Below are 17,028 nucleotides of genomic sequence, written 5' to 3'. Positions count from 1 at the left end.
GAGCAATGCTTCTTTAAAAGTATAGGATTTGTAGGTCTATTATCAAATATTTCTTGAACTCAGTTAAAACCTTAATTAGTGTATCTATTTTATTATATTTTTTTTTTTTATAACAGAACGTTAAATAATCCTGCAGATCAGATGGATGTTATAGGAGTGGGTGGAATCAACTTTGATGATCAGATAGCTAAATTTTCTTCTCGTGGAATGACAACATGGGAGCTGCCACAAGGGTTAGTATTCCTGATTATTTTTTGTCCTAATATTTATAATTCCGTGAATTATAAACAATATTGAAATTTGAATCTTTAAGCTGTAGAGATTTTTAATTATGTAAGAAGTAATAGAATCTAATATGTCTTCCATTGTGTTGTAGTTCAATAGATCTTTTTCTTTTACACATATCTGTGTGTTTGGTAGTAGCTAAATAAATAAATAATTAATTGATTTTGTCTACCTACAATACAATGTTAAAGTATTTCAACGAAATCAATTTATTTAATATAGTTGTTTTACAGATTCTCTTAAGTTGATGTTATTTTATTTTTTATGAAAATTATCATGATTATGAAATAATTTATATATTTAACCATGAATGTATAAGCAAAGTAACAATATGCTAAGTTAATTTTTAGTTATAAATATACCAGTTTCCATTTAAAAATATGTTGATTAACTGTTCACTTAGTTATTTGAATATTAACTGAGAGACTAAAATAACTATTATTGTCTGTCAGAGTTTTAAATTCATGTTCTATGAAAAATAGACTGGTCTGGATGCAAGCCTTGGCTGGACTGGACATTCAAAAGCAACAGCAAATAAAAACCTGTAACAGCACTACAGATTGCCACAGTTTGTTTGCCAATCAGCAGTGATGAAATAATCTGATCCCAAAAACTGAAAAGTGACTTATCTACAAGGCATCTTAGTTGTAGCACCAATGAATAAACTTACATTATTGATAAAAATTATGGTCTCTGGCAATGGGCATCTCTACCGATTGGCAAGTTGAAATTATAATGGAAATAATTTCTGATTTAAGGGGTATTTGTATTTATTCTATCTGTAGTGACCACTACAGTTCTGTTATATCTCTAATGATGACTGTCCAATTTTAGCTGATTTTCGCTCCTTCAAATTTCAGTTGACTTGAAATTCTCCACATCAATCAATGAAATGGTAAAATGTCTCTTACTCTAATGAATAATTAAGAGTCTATCCAGAAACAATTTTTATTCATTTTTTTTTTTCTTCTCTGTCAGCGTGCTCTCTTCTGTACTAAATTCAAGTTTGTTGGACTATGATCCTGATTAGGTCCAGGCAGGTGGATTTAAATGAGCTGTAATGTTTTGTTTGTATATTTTATTTTTTTATAATAAATTTGTAATGTTCCAGCAACTACCCCATCCCTTTTAAATATTCTAGCTTTTTACTTAAATTCTTCATTTTTCCCAGGCTGGAAAAAGTCCTAATCAATCTATTGATCAATAATGTTCCCAATCCTTTCTCTTAGTTCAAATTCTAGTCCATTTACTGTATTTGCCTGAATATAAGGTAAGATATTTTTACAGAAAATTTAGTTGAAAATAGATACTTGCCTTATATTTAGGGTCAGCTTTCATTTGTGATTTTACCAGGAGTAGTGTGGATTCCACATCAAAGGGTGCCAATTGCCAGTGCTTTTTTAAGGCATTTTTGTCTCTTCCCTAGTAATAAATCTGTCAAAACTAGTTATGATCAAAGTTAATAAAAATAAGTCACAGACATTAGCACCCTTTAATGCGCACCACCCAGTATCACATTGTAGGATTCCTACCTTTCAAAGCCATTGTAAAGAGTGATATTTTTATTCAACAGTTAAGTCTGGTTTGGTGAAAATGTGTTTGTCACTTACCAATGGTTTTAATATTCTGTCTCTAACCCTTATTAAATATTAATATGATCATGTTGAAATGCATGGAACAATGAAAAATCTAATTGATTAAAAATTAGAAGAAGATATGTATTAAATAAATACATTAATTCCATTAAAGTAACCAAATTTAATAAGAATAAAAATCTTAACCAACTTTTCTATATTTCTGTCTATGTATATTAGAAAAACTACTTATTACTCATAAAAATTATTTTTTTCTGTAAATATTATATATACAGCCGTTGCCTTACATTCAGATAAATATGGTATATCCTCTATAATCTGTCCTAGCCATAAAAAGATTAGACCAGTCCAACTTTCTCTTTCCTTGATAAAAATAATATTTTTTTAATCTACATTCTGCTTGGGAGGAAATTACAATTAAAACTTAAATAAAACTTTCTACTGTTTTCAAATAAATATAATTTTAACTGTTCTTAATTATTAGAAAAAGTGTGAGAAGACAGGGAATACCGACACAGTAACAGAATATAAAGCAGGTACCATATCAAAATGTTGGGAATGGTCTGAGCATTGTGTTATGTTTTAGTTATTAAATAACTAATATTTCAATTTTTTTTTACTTATTTTTCTCTTACTTTGCCTTTTAGACGGCAGTGGTATATAACTCCGGGATGTAAATATATTCTGATATTCGCTATTTTTGTGCTCCTATGTTGGACGAAATATTGGAATGTTCCTACAATGAATGTGATTCCTGTTGGGTGGGACATCTTTCAAAAAAGTGGATCAGTGTGCATTTCTTTAAAGATATCCTTTTTATGCCCACACCAATTTTTTTTTTTATGCTGATAAAAAAATATTGTATATATGTGGCTACTGCCATTTATTATTAAAAAAACTTTTTTTGTATTAGTATCACCTTTAATACCAGTTAAATGTTTGTTCCTGTATTTTTCATGTGTCATGATTGATTTTTCAGATATGGGAGACTGAAACCAGACATAGTTACGTATGGCTCCTCTGTTAGAGGTTCAAGTATTAATGGTGGTTGCAGAACTCTTTCTGGTACAAGTGTAGCATCGCCTGTTGTAACAGGAGCTGTTGCATTATTAGCTAGGTTGGTTAATGGTGAAATTTATTTTTACTATGTAATAAAAATTCAATATATTAATTAGGTTCAAATTTGATATTTTAATAAATTTTATGTTTTTCAGTTGTTAAATTGACTATATTTTTACATTAAAATGAAAATGTAATAAATATCAATGACTGATTCTCGTATTAAGTATCAAATTCTCAATAAAATGGATATCGTTATTTATCAAACCTCTGACTGAAATATTTTTTAAAAGTTTTTTTTACTTGTAATGGGGCTGACAGAAATTAAGTTATTACAACTATTATCAATGAAAAAAAAAATCTTAGTACTTTTATATCTAAATTTGGGACAATGTTTTTGACAAACTATCCATCAATTAATTATTTCATTAGAAGTTCTGAAATCTTATCAATTTGTATTATCTGATTTTAATTATTTATATTTTTTTAACATATTGTATATTGAATATTATCACTACATGAATTGAGAAAAGTCAATTGTTTATATAATTTTAAATACTGCAAACAATTTTATCAATAAATACAAGTACAAGTACTCATAAATGGTATAGTTATCTGCTTGATCAACATTTTCTGAAAATTACTACATAATACAGGAAAGCTGTATTACATTTAACACGTAACAACATTTATATTATATGTTGCATGTAACATTAAATGTTAAATTTAATGACACATTAGTTTAACCCTTACACTATACTTACATTTGTAGTTGTGAATATTTAAATCTTTTAAATTTGTATTTTAATTTTTTCGGTTTGAATATATTTATATTCAGGCCTCTGAATTCATATATTTTCATATTCGCTGCTATTTTTACTGTAAATATATTCATATTTAGAATTCAGAATACATATACCTCCATACTTGGTTTGAAAAAAGCATTATAACAATATATTTTTGTTTATTTATTTTCATTATTACTACTTTATTTGTGTAAAAGTATTTATTGTATTAAGTTTGTACTATGAATAAATTCCAATGATTCTGTTTATCTTGAGAAATAATAAGTTTTAATCTGAATAAATATAATTATAAGATTTTTGGATATTTATTTTCATAGTTATGTTGAGACTATTGATTTTGGATTAAAACGATGTAATATATATCAATATTTTGGGCTTACTTAGGGCTACCCATGTCTGTTCAAGGGCAGCCCTCCAATATTGAATCATGTACATACTACTATGGGCAGTTATGCTCAAAATGTCTTGAGAGTAATAAACAAAAACAGAAGCTCCCCAATGGTTTCAATATTCAATAGCTATGGATTAGCTACCTTTTAAAGGTTAACCCCCTGAGATTTTAATACCTTCTACAGTTAGTTGGTTGCTAGGTCAGTGAATATAGTAAAAATTTTAATGGTTCAATTTCATTAATATTGAGGTTTTCAACCACCCTTTCCCCCACATAGTTAGGCCGAAATAGGATTTTTGAGGAAAAAAAAACCACTGACTAGAGCTGTAAAAAGGGTCTATGAAAATGGGGGTCACAAATCAAGCCTTTGCTGAGTTTCGATAGATAAACCATAGTCATGGAACTAAAAAAAACCGAAATCATGGAATTAAAAATGGTGAAGTATGAATGAACATAAGCTACTTAATATAGTGTAAGTAGTACTTACAGAAAATAAGCAAATAGCTTTGTCAAGTGTACATAGATAAAATTGTTTAAAGGAACCTTGTTAACTATGAAAGTAATAAAGTCACTAATAACATGTCTACTACATATAAAACAAAGGCATTATTGATAAAATTATAGCTGTGGAATATGATTAAGCTATTTATAGATTGACTTCAGAAGTATTAAGAGGAGTGGAATAGCTCAGTAAAAATGGCATAGTGCTCCTTTCTTCTAGGCATAGATTACATCAGTCATAGAATGACACTGGGGTCAATAGACCCTCCTGGGTCCCACCCAATTTTTAATAAATTGAATAATCTAAACTTGGGGAAGAATGTTGTGGGGTTGAGGATGATTCTGACCAAATCACTTCCTTGCACAACGAGAAAGGTTACTACTTTAGAAATTACTGAAGCCAATACCCTTCATGGATTGTGAAGAAACAAAGTTTGTTTGTTTCCTTTTTTTTTTTTTTTTTTCATAAGCATTAAACCTATTCAAAAATACTAACTATAGACCAAAGGAAGTTAGAGATTTTCTTGTAGACTATGTTAATCTACAAAATCAAAAGCGTTGTTTTTTAAATTTCAGTTAATGCCATTTTTTGACTGGTTCTTCTGATGGAAATATTTTTAAACTTGAAATCATCCAATTTCGAGAATTGTATCTTAAAAAAATTAAATAAACTTACTGTTTAATTTAAGCCTATCCTACTAAGCTGGGGAGCATCACTTAAGGGGAATTGAAAGTTAAGATTTAGGTAGAGACATGGAACATAAGAAGTAAGAATACAAACAGGTGGGTTAAAATCGGTTGTGAATGAGGTTAAGGGTTACAATTTAGGTACTGTGACTATAAGAGGTTCACTGGCCAGGAGAGGGCTAGGATGTATACTAAGGGAGGTACACTATTTGGTTTGGATGGAGTGGTAAATATTGTTCAGGTGTTGGGTCTCTGATTAGGAATAGATTGCTTTACACATTGAGGAACATAAACTATTTTAGTGATAGGATATTGGTGGCTATATTTTGAGGGTGTTGGTTTTAAATGGCTTTGATAAAATATATTCTTCAATTTAAGACAGTGATGAAGAGGTTAATGAGAATGTTATTATAAATTGGAGGGAGGTTACAATAAATTACCGCGAAAGTTCATGAAATTAAAATTAGGAAATGCTTGAATGTAAAGTTGGGCTTTCAGGAAGATTTTAAGCCAGTTGTTGGTTGATACAGCAGACACCACGAATCTAATGAAAATGATCAAATACCTGTTAATTTTGCCAGTGGGAAGACATTAATCAACATTCTTTTACCCTGAATAAGGTTTTCAAGGGTGGCCCAAGAGTTAACATTCAATGTAATTGAATAGCTTAGATTCAAAACAATTTCCATTTGTTGACAAAATTTTAATGGATTTTTTGTAATAATCTGTTTAATTTCTATAATTCTGGTTGACCTCTAATATCCTACCAAAAACAGGCTTCATCAGTAGATTTAGTATCAACAAGATTTAGAGTGATATTTTTTTTTGTCGTGTTAACAAAAATTTGGAAAACAGGAGATTGTATGTTTTCTTGGTGAACGATTGAATTGTAATAGGCTTTAATCACTTCCTTAAATCTATCCCTCATATTACAACTCTGTTCTTAATCATGTCTCTAATATACCCTGTCATACCTTCTCCTTAAAGCGCCTTGATTACCTTTCTCACCTATTTCCATTTCAAACCCATAAGTTCCTAGTTACTTCCATAATATTCCCCACTTCGGCTGCTGTTGTTTGGAGGTGTCTGTGGGTTTCTCATGGAAAAACTAAAATGGTTGAGTAATTGCTTTGTACAATTCATCTCTGAGATCCTGATTCTATTAAGAATTGAAATGACTTTATCTTTCTTACTGTGGTATTTCCTGCCATCCATTCTCTGCCAAGTTATCCAATCCTGATGTCTGTCATACATCTCCAATCTTTTTCAATTCAAATCTTTTGTCCATTCCCACCAAACCTGTTCTTAGCCTTCAGATTTATAAGATAGATTATAAATTTATTGTGTTTATTATTATTATTCAAACCTTGGCCCCAAATTCTATTCCCTCCTCTTTGGTCTGTTGCTCTTCTCTGCATTTGTTTTATGTTTCTTTTTCTGTAGACTTCATTCAATTGACTGTATGTAGAACCTCTCTTGCAGAGACTTGTTCTACTGTTCTGGTACCAGCTGTTCTTTTTCTGACACAATTATAAAGCCATCGACGAAGCTCAGATTGAGTTCAGTTACCTGAATCCAAATTTAAGATTAATAACTAAACCACCATTAGTTTTGAGAAAAAATATCGAAGTAGGGCCAATTCCTGCTTGTCTCACGCTTCCTCGACTTTAAGAAATCATGTCCGCCTTTTTTTCTAGATTAATACAGGCTAGTTTTGAAGGACATTTGATGGAGGATCCATTCTTGCGTAAGTGTTGTTTATTCAAGAAGATCCATCTCCTGTAGATTGGTGTTTGACCACTGGATTATTTGTATATTAAACAGTCTAATATTTTCTACTGTAAGTTTTTATTTTTATCTGTATCACAAACAATCATCTCTTAGACATATATTTTCATTATAAATTATCAATAAAATTAGCTTTTTCAACATTTCTGATCTATCTGACATTTTCAGTGGTGTACTTCACCGTGGAAATGCTATTAATCCAGCTAGCATGAAACAGGCTTTGATGGCTTCTGCCCGTAGACTCCCTGGTATTAACATGTTTGAGCAAGGACATGGTAAATTAGATCTTTTAAAAGCATACCATATACTGAACAGTTACACTCCACAGGCTAGTTTAAGCCCAAGGTAATTGTTTTAAAATAATAAGTGAAATGGTGCTGGTAATGATTGGTTAATGTCAAAATTTAAGCAACTTTTTACTTTTTTATTTTTTTTTTGTTCCTGTTACCTGACCATTTGTGATCATACTACAGGTTACCAACTTATTTTGACTAGAGTGGCAAGGTTGAGATTTATTCAGTGGACTCAGCACAAAATAAATTTCAACCCAGGACAGATTCGAACCATTGTACAGTGAGTCGGAACATTTTAATCTTTGAGAATAGATGAAAAATTCAAACTGAGTCTTCAATATCAATTTTTTGACTCTTGACAACATTAAAACGTCAGGATATTCCAGAGATATCAAGTGATAATACCATGTTTGAGGCAAATGGATTTGAATTGTCAGCTTGACTCAAGATTTTTATGAAATAATATCTTCCTAGTTTAATTGTTGCTACAAGATTCATTTATTTCATAATGTTCTTATCCCTTATAAGCTACTATTGAGGTTTATTTGAACTGAGAAACATATTATTAAAATTGATAAAGATTCATTTAAACCAATGTTGTATTAGTATGAAACTCTTGATGTATGATCATGTTTGGATACATTTTTGAGCATTGCAAAAAAAGCTCCTAATTGCTCCAAAGAATAGGAGTTCTCTGTAGGTATTTAAAGAGATGGATGCAAAAGAACTACAACTTACTTTGTCTAACTTACCCCAGAAGTAATTTTAAAATAGATATAATCTAAAACCATACATATGTTTATGTATATTTGTGTGTTTTTTTGGTGGAAATCTTCAAATATATCAGTAGGTCCGTACCTATCTGTGTGTGGGATTTTTACCCACTAAAACCACTGCCCTACACCTGTTCATTCCTATTTGTGTGTGTGTTTTTTTTACGAGGGTCGGTGGAAATCTTCAAAAGACACGGATAGGCCCGTACCTATCCGTGTGTGGGATTTTTACCCACTAAAACCACCGCCCTACACCTGTTCATTCCTCTCCACGGGACCGCCGCTAGGCATTACTTCATGGAGGGAAATGGCTGAGTGCCGCCTCGCATTCTTCGCATGGTTTTCACGTTTTCATGCTAGTTATGTCTTCTAGCCCTCTCTTCCTCTCTCAACCTCTTGAGAATGACTGTGGTGAATCTCTTCACTGCATTCCAATGCTGGTCTGAGAGGAGCATATAGCTCACCACGTTTTCTGGAGTGATGCGTCCTCCACACTCTCTCTCCAATTCACTTCTTTCTACTGCAAAGCGAGTACGAGTGAAAAACACGTGCTCTGCGGTTTCCTCGACAGTCTGGCATCCAGGGCATTCTGCGGTGTTGTCCAGTTTGAAGCGGTACTGGTAGGCTCTGAAGCATCCATGTCCGGTCATCAATTAGGTTATGTAAAAATCCACCTTACCATGCTGGCGACCATACCACTTGGCCACATCGGGTATTAACCTGTGAGTCCACCTCCCAGAATCTGCTGCCTCCCAACGCTGCTGCCACTGGTCGATCGTTATTTTTCGCTCTTCTTCTCTTGATAAGTGCAAGCGTCGTCCATAGTGCCTGCTTCTTTCTTCAACAAGGAGTTCCACAGGTGGCATTCGGGCTATCACACACACCGCTTCGTAGGAAACAGTTCGAAAAGCACTAACTGTTCTTAAACAAACTCTGCGGTACACTGAAACTATCTGTCTCCTGTATGATATGGTAACCATCGCTTGTTTCCAAATCGGGGCTGCATATAACATAATGGAGGTGACAACAGTAGCCAGAAGCCTTCGCCTACTTTCTTTGGGACCTCCGACGTTTGGCATGAGACGTGACAAACAGGATGCAACTTTAGCAGTGTGTGTGTGTGTGTGTTTTGTGTGTATATATTATTATGCGTAATGTTTATTTGTTAGCATAGATTCACCATTTTATGTTGTTTATTTTTTTAGTTAGTATCAATTGAATCAAATCGAAATCAATTGATTAATTACACTAATTTACATATAGACCTCATTCCAGTTTTATATAAAATAAAAATTACATTTGACTGCCCTCTTTAATCTTTTAAAAGTAAAAAAATAAATAATTTGAATATATAAAACTTTCCCAATCATAAGATTATTGTATTATTTATTTTTTCTTTAAATATATTCTGCTTTGTTTTTCTTAGGTTCCAAGAATTATTTCAAAATAAAAAAGAAAATATTGTTGCTTTACTTGAATAGTCATACATCTGACCGAAAAAATTATTTCACTTTGTATTTGAAGTATTCTGTAGGTTGTACCATAGACTGTGGTTACTTTTTTTACAACCTTACTAGCTTTGGGACAAACTATAGAGATACCACAGTTAAGAAAGAAACCCCTGTCTACTTTAAAATATTTGTAACACGGTTATTTCAAAATGAGACCTTTTAACTTCATTAAAAAAACTTTTTTTTGTCAAATGTGCCACTATTCAAGAAAAGCAATGACATCATTTTTAATAAGAAAAATGGTATATAATAACTTAAATGTAAAACAATTGCATTGCATAATACAAATAAAAGAGTCATAATGCTTGTTGCCATAATAGTTTGCTCAGTTTCTCCCAAGATGTCCACCATAGTAGACGTGCATATGAATGAACTGCACATCTACTAATTTTCACATCTGGTATTTTTATTTATATCTTTCTTAACTCTATTCTTCCTTTTTACTTGATATCTAGGATATTTCACTGGCCTCTAGATACCCATAAGAACCAGGCTTCTCCTACTCCTCTTACTGTCTTACTGATTCAGATTAAGGCTTCATCTGAACACTGAATACCCTCTCCCCTTGGAGTCTAGAGTTTCATCTCTCCACTCATGGTTTCGATTCCTGTGGTATCTAAACTTCATCTATTGGTCTGCTACCGATAGTGGTCAAAATACATCCCTACCAGTATTCTGTTTCAATTCCTTCTCACTCTCTCCCTTCTTATAATAATTACCTCTCCCTGAACATGTCTTGTCTTACTGTGCAAGACTTCACAGAGGCCTTCTGTGAAGTCTTGCACAGTAAGCTCGCCACAGACCTGATTTTGCACAATACTCTTGACTCCATTGTAAATTTGTCTAGAGCTATTTTATCATGTTCTTTTCCCTGTGAATCAATTGAGTTTCTTGAACAAAATTATCAAAAAAAACCATTTAATTTCTGTAAGTTAAAAGAAAGACACGAATAACAAATATTACATATTAATTTAACATGTTTAGAAATGCTCACATGAGTCATGAGGCTACAAATATCAAGTATATTAATATGCCAAGTATCAAAACCTGTTAGGTATCAAATATAAGGTACTGAGGCTATGAATGGCCGAGCATCTTGAGCCACCAACTCAGCATTCTTATGCCAGAAGCAGTGCTGGTTTGAGTCCGACCTGAGTGGCTTGACTTTCATTTCATTGTGAACCCTCAGAATAAATCTTGACTTTCCTACTCTGGCTGGTAACCTGTAGGATAATCGGTCTTTCCTGCACTAATTTAGAGAACATAAGGATGTTAACTCCCAAATCAAAAAAAAAATATGAAGTCCTATGACACTCAAATGCAGGGCCATCTTTAACCAAGTGGGGGCTCCAGGCACTTCAAGATATGAGGGTACATTAATTAAAAAACTTATTTTCTAAACAACTTTGAATTATCAACGGAAATGAACCATATACTATTTAAAATTATTACTTTATTTAATATTTGAAATGTACAAAACATTTAAAAAAAGTTAAACAAGAGGCCTTAATTTTTTATTAACAAAATCATTTATTACTTCTACAAAGTCTATTTCTTGAAGTAAATCTCTTTCTATGGGCATCAGTGATAAACTGCTGAATTTATTTTTAAGCAATTGTACCTCTCAGTTCATTCTTAATTCATTTTAGGTAATCAATCACTGAAGTTAGGGAGCCTATGGAACACGGGGCCCTGGGCCCTGGCCCAGTGGACCTTTAATGTAAAGATGGTACTACTCAAATGTCATGAATGGAATATCATTGGATACAGAATTTCATGGAGCATCAGCAAATCACTCTCAGTCCTTACTTTTGAACCATAACTTTAAAGTGATTTAACTCGCAGTGTGACAGGTGGGTCTGTGGGACCCATAGCGATATTTATTAGTCTTATATTTTGATGTTCTGAACTTTTTTTTAAGGTTAAATAATCCATATTTGTATAAATACAATAATGAAGGTATAATTTTATTATTTAGATATTAAGAGTAAAGTGCCGCCACCACATAGTGGAACGAAACACTTGATTCTCTAGACATGGACAAAAGGTCAAGCTCTAAGTCCTCAGCTATTCTCCTGATATAACATCACGTTCCTAAGTCTCCAGATATTTTGGAGATATTAAGTGATAATGCCATGTTAGAGGCAAAAGTATTTGAATCGTCAGCTCATTTCTTGATCATTCTGTAAATCATATTTTCTTTTTGCGATTGTCCCTATAAGATTCACTTATTTCATAATGCCTACTACTGAGGTTTATTCTAACCGAGAAAAATATTTCAATTAAAATAATCCTGTTTCAGTTTGAAACCCTTGATGTTTGGTGAAGTTATTGATATTGGCATACATTTATACTTCATATGTATACACCTTAAGTACTTAGTAAGATTAATGCCAAAGAAATTACAAGCTACATTATCAAACTTAGTATAATAACATATTTTTAAATATTAACATAAATATACCCTGATAATACATTGTTCACCCTATATTTTAATAAAAAATAAATGTGTCTACATTGTTAACCAATCCCAAGGGGTCCATATTAGTAGACATTTTCGGATATTGTTACTTCTTTTTTTTCCAAATCTGTTCAGCTGGGATTATTTCAAATCAGTTTCACAAAGATTTCATGTCCAATAATTTCCAGAGTTATTAGTGGAAAACCAATTGGTTGTAAGTTTTTTGTTTAAAGATAAAAGATCATCGAAATTGCTTACTTTATTGAAAAATTACATATGAATTCTATCCATATGTTAAAAACCTAAGTATCGCTATAAACCAAACTCTCTCCTGGAAAAACCACATCTCTGACATTTCCCGTTGTACCTTCCCCACCCTAAAGCACTTAAAAATTATCTTTGTCACCTACTTCCTTTTGAAACCCATAGGTTCTTTGTTACTTCCTTAATATTCCCCCACTTTGATTATTGCTGTGTAGTTGTCTTTGGGAATCTCAAAGCAAAATTAAAGCGGTTAATTAATTGCTTTCTATGATTTATCTTTGGGTTCCCCAGGGAAGCCTCTGTCACTCGATTTTATGAAGAGTTGAAGTGGCTTTACCCCTCCTGTTGTAAATATTTTCTTGCTTCCTTCTTCTATCAAGTTATCCATTCCTGCCATCCATCGTACATCTCTGATATCCTTCAATTTAAATCCTGCAATACCCGCTCACAACCTTCAGATTTATAGGTTACTGCACATCAAACCGCAGCCTTTGGTAGGTCTTCCCTTCTTTTCCCTATAGAATTCTATTCCCTCCTTTATTCATAGCTCTAATTCCCTTTCAATCTTCAAATCACGTATCTTCGACTACCTTCTGTCCACCCAATTCCGGAAGAATAACAATTGAAAGTTTCAAATAAGGTTTATATATTCTCTGTATTTTATGTTTCAGAATTTCGATCATACTTGTAAATATGTATATTAGCAGACATTGTACCTTTTCATTTATTATTTTTAGTTTAATTGTATTTGATTTTTTATTATTTTTTTTTCTTTTGACTTATTATCAGAAGTGTTAGTCATCTTATGTTTTATGATATGACTTATGGTTTTATTTTATTTGTTCTATTCTTATTTTATATATTCTGTTGTTCATTTTTATCTTTTCAAATTCATTATTTTATTATATTTTAATTTCATTTTTATTTTGTATTTTACTCAAAGGCTCTAAAGCCTAATTATGATGCCTGTATATTATTCTAAGGGATCAATCCCAGAATAAATAAAGAATATTAAAAAAATAAATAAATAAAAAAGCCATGTCCAAAGTACTGAACATTTCATCCCACTGTGGAGCATTGAGGTCCTTCTCTTATTCTTTTCTCCCTTACTTGTGTTTTCTCAATTGGTTCCTTTTTACTCTGGACTTATGGCTTTCACAATGTGACTATACGCTTTTTGATGGCCATAGATCCCCCACAATGAGTTTATTTTTAGGAATGGAATAAAGGAAGCTGGGCACGCCTAAAGCTTAAGAGATGCTAATTACTAAATTAAAGGTTAATTAAGAAAATTATGTATATATACATTAATTAATTTTATTTTTCCAAATAAAAAGGAAAGGAGAAAATTCGTATTACAATATGTCATAACAAAATAGTACATTAATAATAGAAGTAATATAAAACTAAGGTGAAGAAGTTACAATAATGTATCATTTATATTTAGTGGATAACATAAAAATGTATAAGGTTATAATAAACAACAACATTACTGTTTAGGTTTTAAAGTATTAAATATTATAGCTACTATTATAAGAAACTAGGTTTTCTTTTAATAAAATAATGAAGAAAGTGTCTGCCACAACTGGCATGATCATTAAAATATAACTATTTTCTTGTACAAATTGTGCATTTTGCTTCCCCTAATGATCAGAAAATTATATTTTTATTTGTGTTGCATCCCCTTTTTTTTTTTTCCATTTTAGTTTCTTTTAGATATAAGTTACTTTGCCTATTTTTAAATAATCTTCTGTTTTATGTTACATTCCTGCTTTCTTTTTACTTTTTGTAGCTATATAGACTTGGGTGAATGTCAGTATATGTGGCCATATTGCACTCAGCCTTTATATTATGGAGCTATGCCTACAATTGTTAATGTTACTGTATTGAATGGTCTCGGTGTTTCTGGACGTATTGTATCAAAACCCCTATGGTATCCTTACATTCCTCAGAATGGTCATTATTTAGAGGTATGTACCTGTTTTAGAACATCAATTTATTTTATTGTCATTTTTTTCTTATTCAGAGTAAGGATTGTTAATTTATTACTTTTGAAAGTTATTTAATAAGTATATGTATTTAAGTAAGTAATATTTTAATTTAAAAACTGTAATAGAAATATATACTAACATTTATCTTATTAATTTAGTTTACTTATATGCTGGTAATTGATTTGGTTTATTGATCCTTTTACTAGTAACTATTAAATTGTTTAAATAATTTTAAAATATCTATAATAAGACTTGTGAAGCGATTACATAGATCCTCACGAGACCCTGTTGGATTGTGTGGTTTGTCTGTCATTTGTGTTATTTAGAACAGTGAGACTTTAACTGAATCTTGGTCTGTTCCAATTGGGGATTGGATCAGAATTGAGGAACCTGAAGTAGAATAATCTAAGATAACTTTAAATTATTCAGTTTTGTGTAAATTGAGTTGACAAAAACAGAATGAAAATATATTAAGTTATCTGAGTGATAAATTTAGTTTTATTTTCAAGACTGAAAGCCATAATTCAGCATCATTTTTAGTAGAATTCATCTAAATAGGGACTAATATAAGATTTATGTTCAATAGTCACCATAAAGCTTGGCATCTCTAAATGATTATCTGATTAACAAAAGTAAGAATAGTTTTATCCGTGAAAGCCATCCATACCTTCATTAAGACTTGCTTTATACCTTAGAACAGCAGATGTTTGGTGTTTGGTTCTTCATTATGGGGGTTAGAATTCCATTCATTATTATGAATTACATTATGGGGGTCAATTAATATTTATTTTGTGGAGGCCTTGGGAAATGAATTATGTGGCAGTATAGGTCTTCATTGGAAGACTTGAGCTAAAAAATAAATAAAATATCTAAGAACAACTATGAAATCCTGAACCTAATCCCTGATTGGAACTAGCCTTAGGCATTTCTCTCAGTTGAATGAGTATCCAGTTTTTACAACTTTGGTTTACGTTTGGATATAAAAAGCTATCGGTACAGACAGCAACTTGCCATTTCTTACTCATTCCTAAAAATTCCTAACTAAGTACCTCGTGAAGGATCTAAGTACTTCAGTTCTGTTAAATCAAAATAAACAAAGTAGTTCTGGCTCAAATATGATACTCATTTAAGGAGAAGGTTTGAGTCTCGATTAAGAAAGAATAAATCATTCAAAGTAAAATAAGCCTTATCTGCATTCCAAAGCCATTGCTTTCAAAAATTATGGCAGTATAAACATGACCAAAATAGCTAAAAATTATTCTCATTCATGATGAATGGAATAAGGTCCAGGTGCAGTAAAAAAAAACTCAAATAGTAGAATTATACTATTTTATTGAGCCAACGTTTCGCCCCACGTTGCAGGGCTTCATCAGGGCTAAAAAAGATACAAACACTATAATTACAAAAAGGAAAAAAGAAAAAACATAAGTGTAAAATAACAGGGGTATTAAATGTAAGATATAATAAGAAAAATTACACACATTTATCACTTACACACATTGTATCCCATTATTTTATACTTTACTTTGTTTTTCTATCTGTTTTTTTTTTTTTTTTTTTTTTCTTCTCCCCTTATTATGTATATTACCATTTACTGTTCACCTAATTTAAATATTTTTTTACTATGTATACTTATACAAATTATTTTCGTTATTGTGGCATAACTGCCGTCCCCACTCCTCCCAGTACCAACGGTCACTTTGTTTTTGACTGCTGTCAAAACAGGTATGCATTCTGTCTCATCATTTGATTTTTATATTTTTTTTCTTTATTTTTTCATCTCTCTATTTGTACTTTCTTTAATATTTCTTCTCTTATCTATCTGTTACTATTACCCTTTTCATTTACTATTTATAACCTTTAATTTTTCTTATTATATCTTACGTTTTTACATTTAATATCCCTGTTATTTTACACTTATGTTTTTTCTTTTTTCCTTTTTGTAGCTATAGTGTTTGTATCTTTTTTAGCCCTGACGAAGCCCTGCAACGTGGGGCGAAACGTTGGCTCAACAAAATAGTATAATTCTACTATTTGAGTTTTTTTTTACCGCACCCGGACCATATTCCATTCATCTATATACACGGTCAATCAATAATCTTCCAGTATTCTCATTCATGATTGAATGAAACTTTGATTGAGGAATCTTTCCACCAAAAGGTGACAGTATTGAGCAGTTTGGTATTCCTAAGCTGCTCCTATCCTTCCTTTGGCATACTTCAATTTAAAAAATACAATTTTAGGGATCAAAATTTGCTTATTTCAAGAGGCTCAAAATTTTACTGCATGAAATTATTTGGTTTATGAGATAGAAATAATGTTGTCTGCCTATGCAAAGTCCCTGAAAGTCATTGGTAGACTCAAATTTTAGGGAACGAAATTCAGCTATTTTAGAAGGCTTGAAATTTTACTACATGAAAGTATTAGGTTTGAGAAAGAAATAATGTTGTCCGCCTTTGCTATGCTACCAAAATTCATTGACAAACTCAAATTCAATGGCTTTCTACAGCCTATCATAGGTAGATTTTTCATAAATCTAATACTTTCAAATAGTAAAAATTTAAGCCTCCTGACATTAGTGAATTTTGGCCAGTAAAATTGAAATATTTTAATTTGAGTCTGG

At 31.5% G+C, this 17,028-nt stretch overlaps 1 protein-coding gene across 1 annotated transcript in view; it reads left to right on the top strand.

The window, feature by feature from the left end:
• Positions 1-17,028, top strand: part of S1P (membrane-bound transcription factor site-1 protease) — a gene marked incomplete in the record, with an annotated part of 80,081 nt that overhangs the window by 31,875 nt on the left and 31,178 nt on the right. The window contains 4 exon segments of the mRNA XM_067046355.1: positions 117-233; positions 2,860-2,997; positions 7,281-7,457; positions 14,207-14,384. Of these exon segments, the coding sequence (XP_066902456.1) occupies positions 117-233; positions 2,860-2,997; positions 7,281-7,457; positions 14,207-14,384 (610 nt within the window).

This window comes from Halyomorpha halys, unplaced genomic scaffold, assembly GCF_000696795.3.
Source record: "Halyomorpha halys isolate HHAL.00 unplaced genomic scaffold, Hhal_1.1 Scaffold350.1, whole genome shotgun sequence".
Classification (NCBI taxonomy): Eukaryota; Metazoa; Arthropoda; class Insecta; order Hemiptera; family Pentatomidae; genus Halyomorpha; species Halyomorpha halys.
This window is presented reverse-complemented; position numbering and strand designations above follow the sequence as displayed.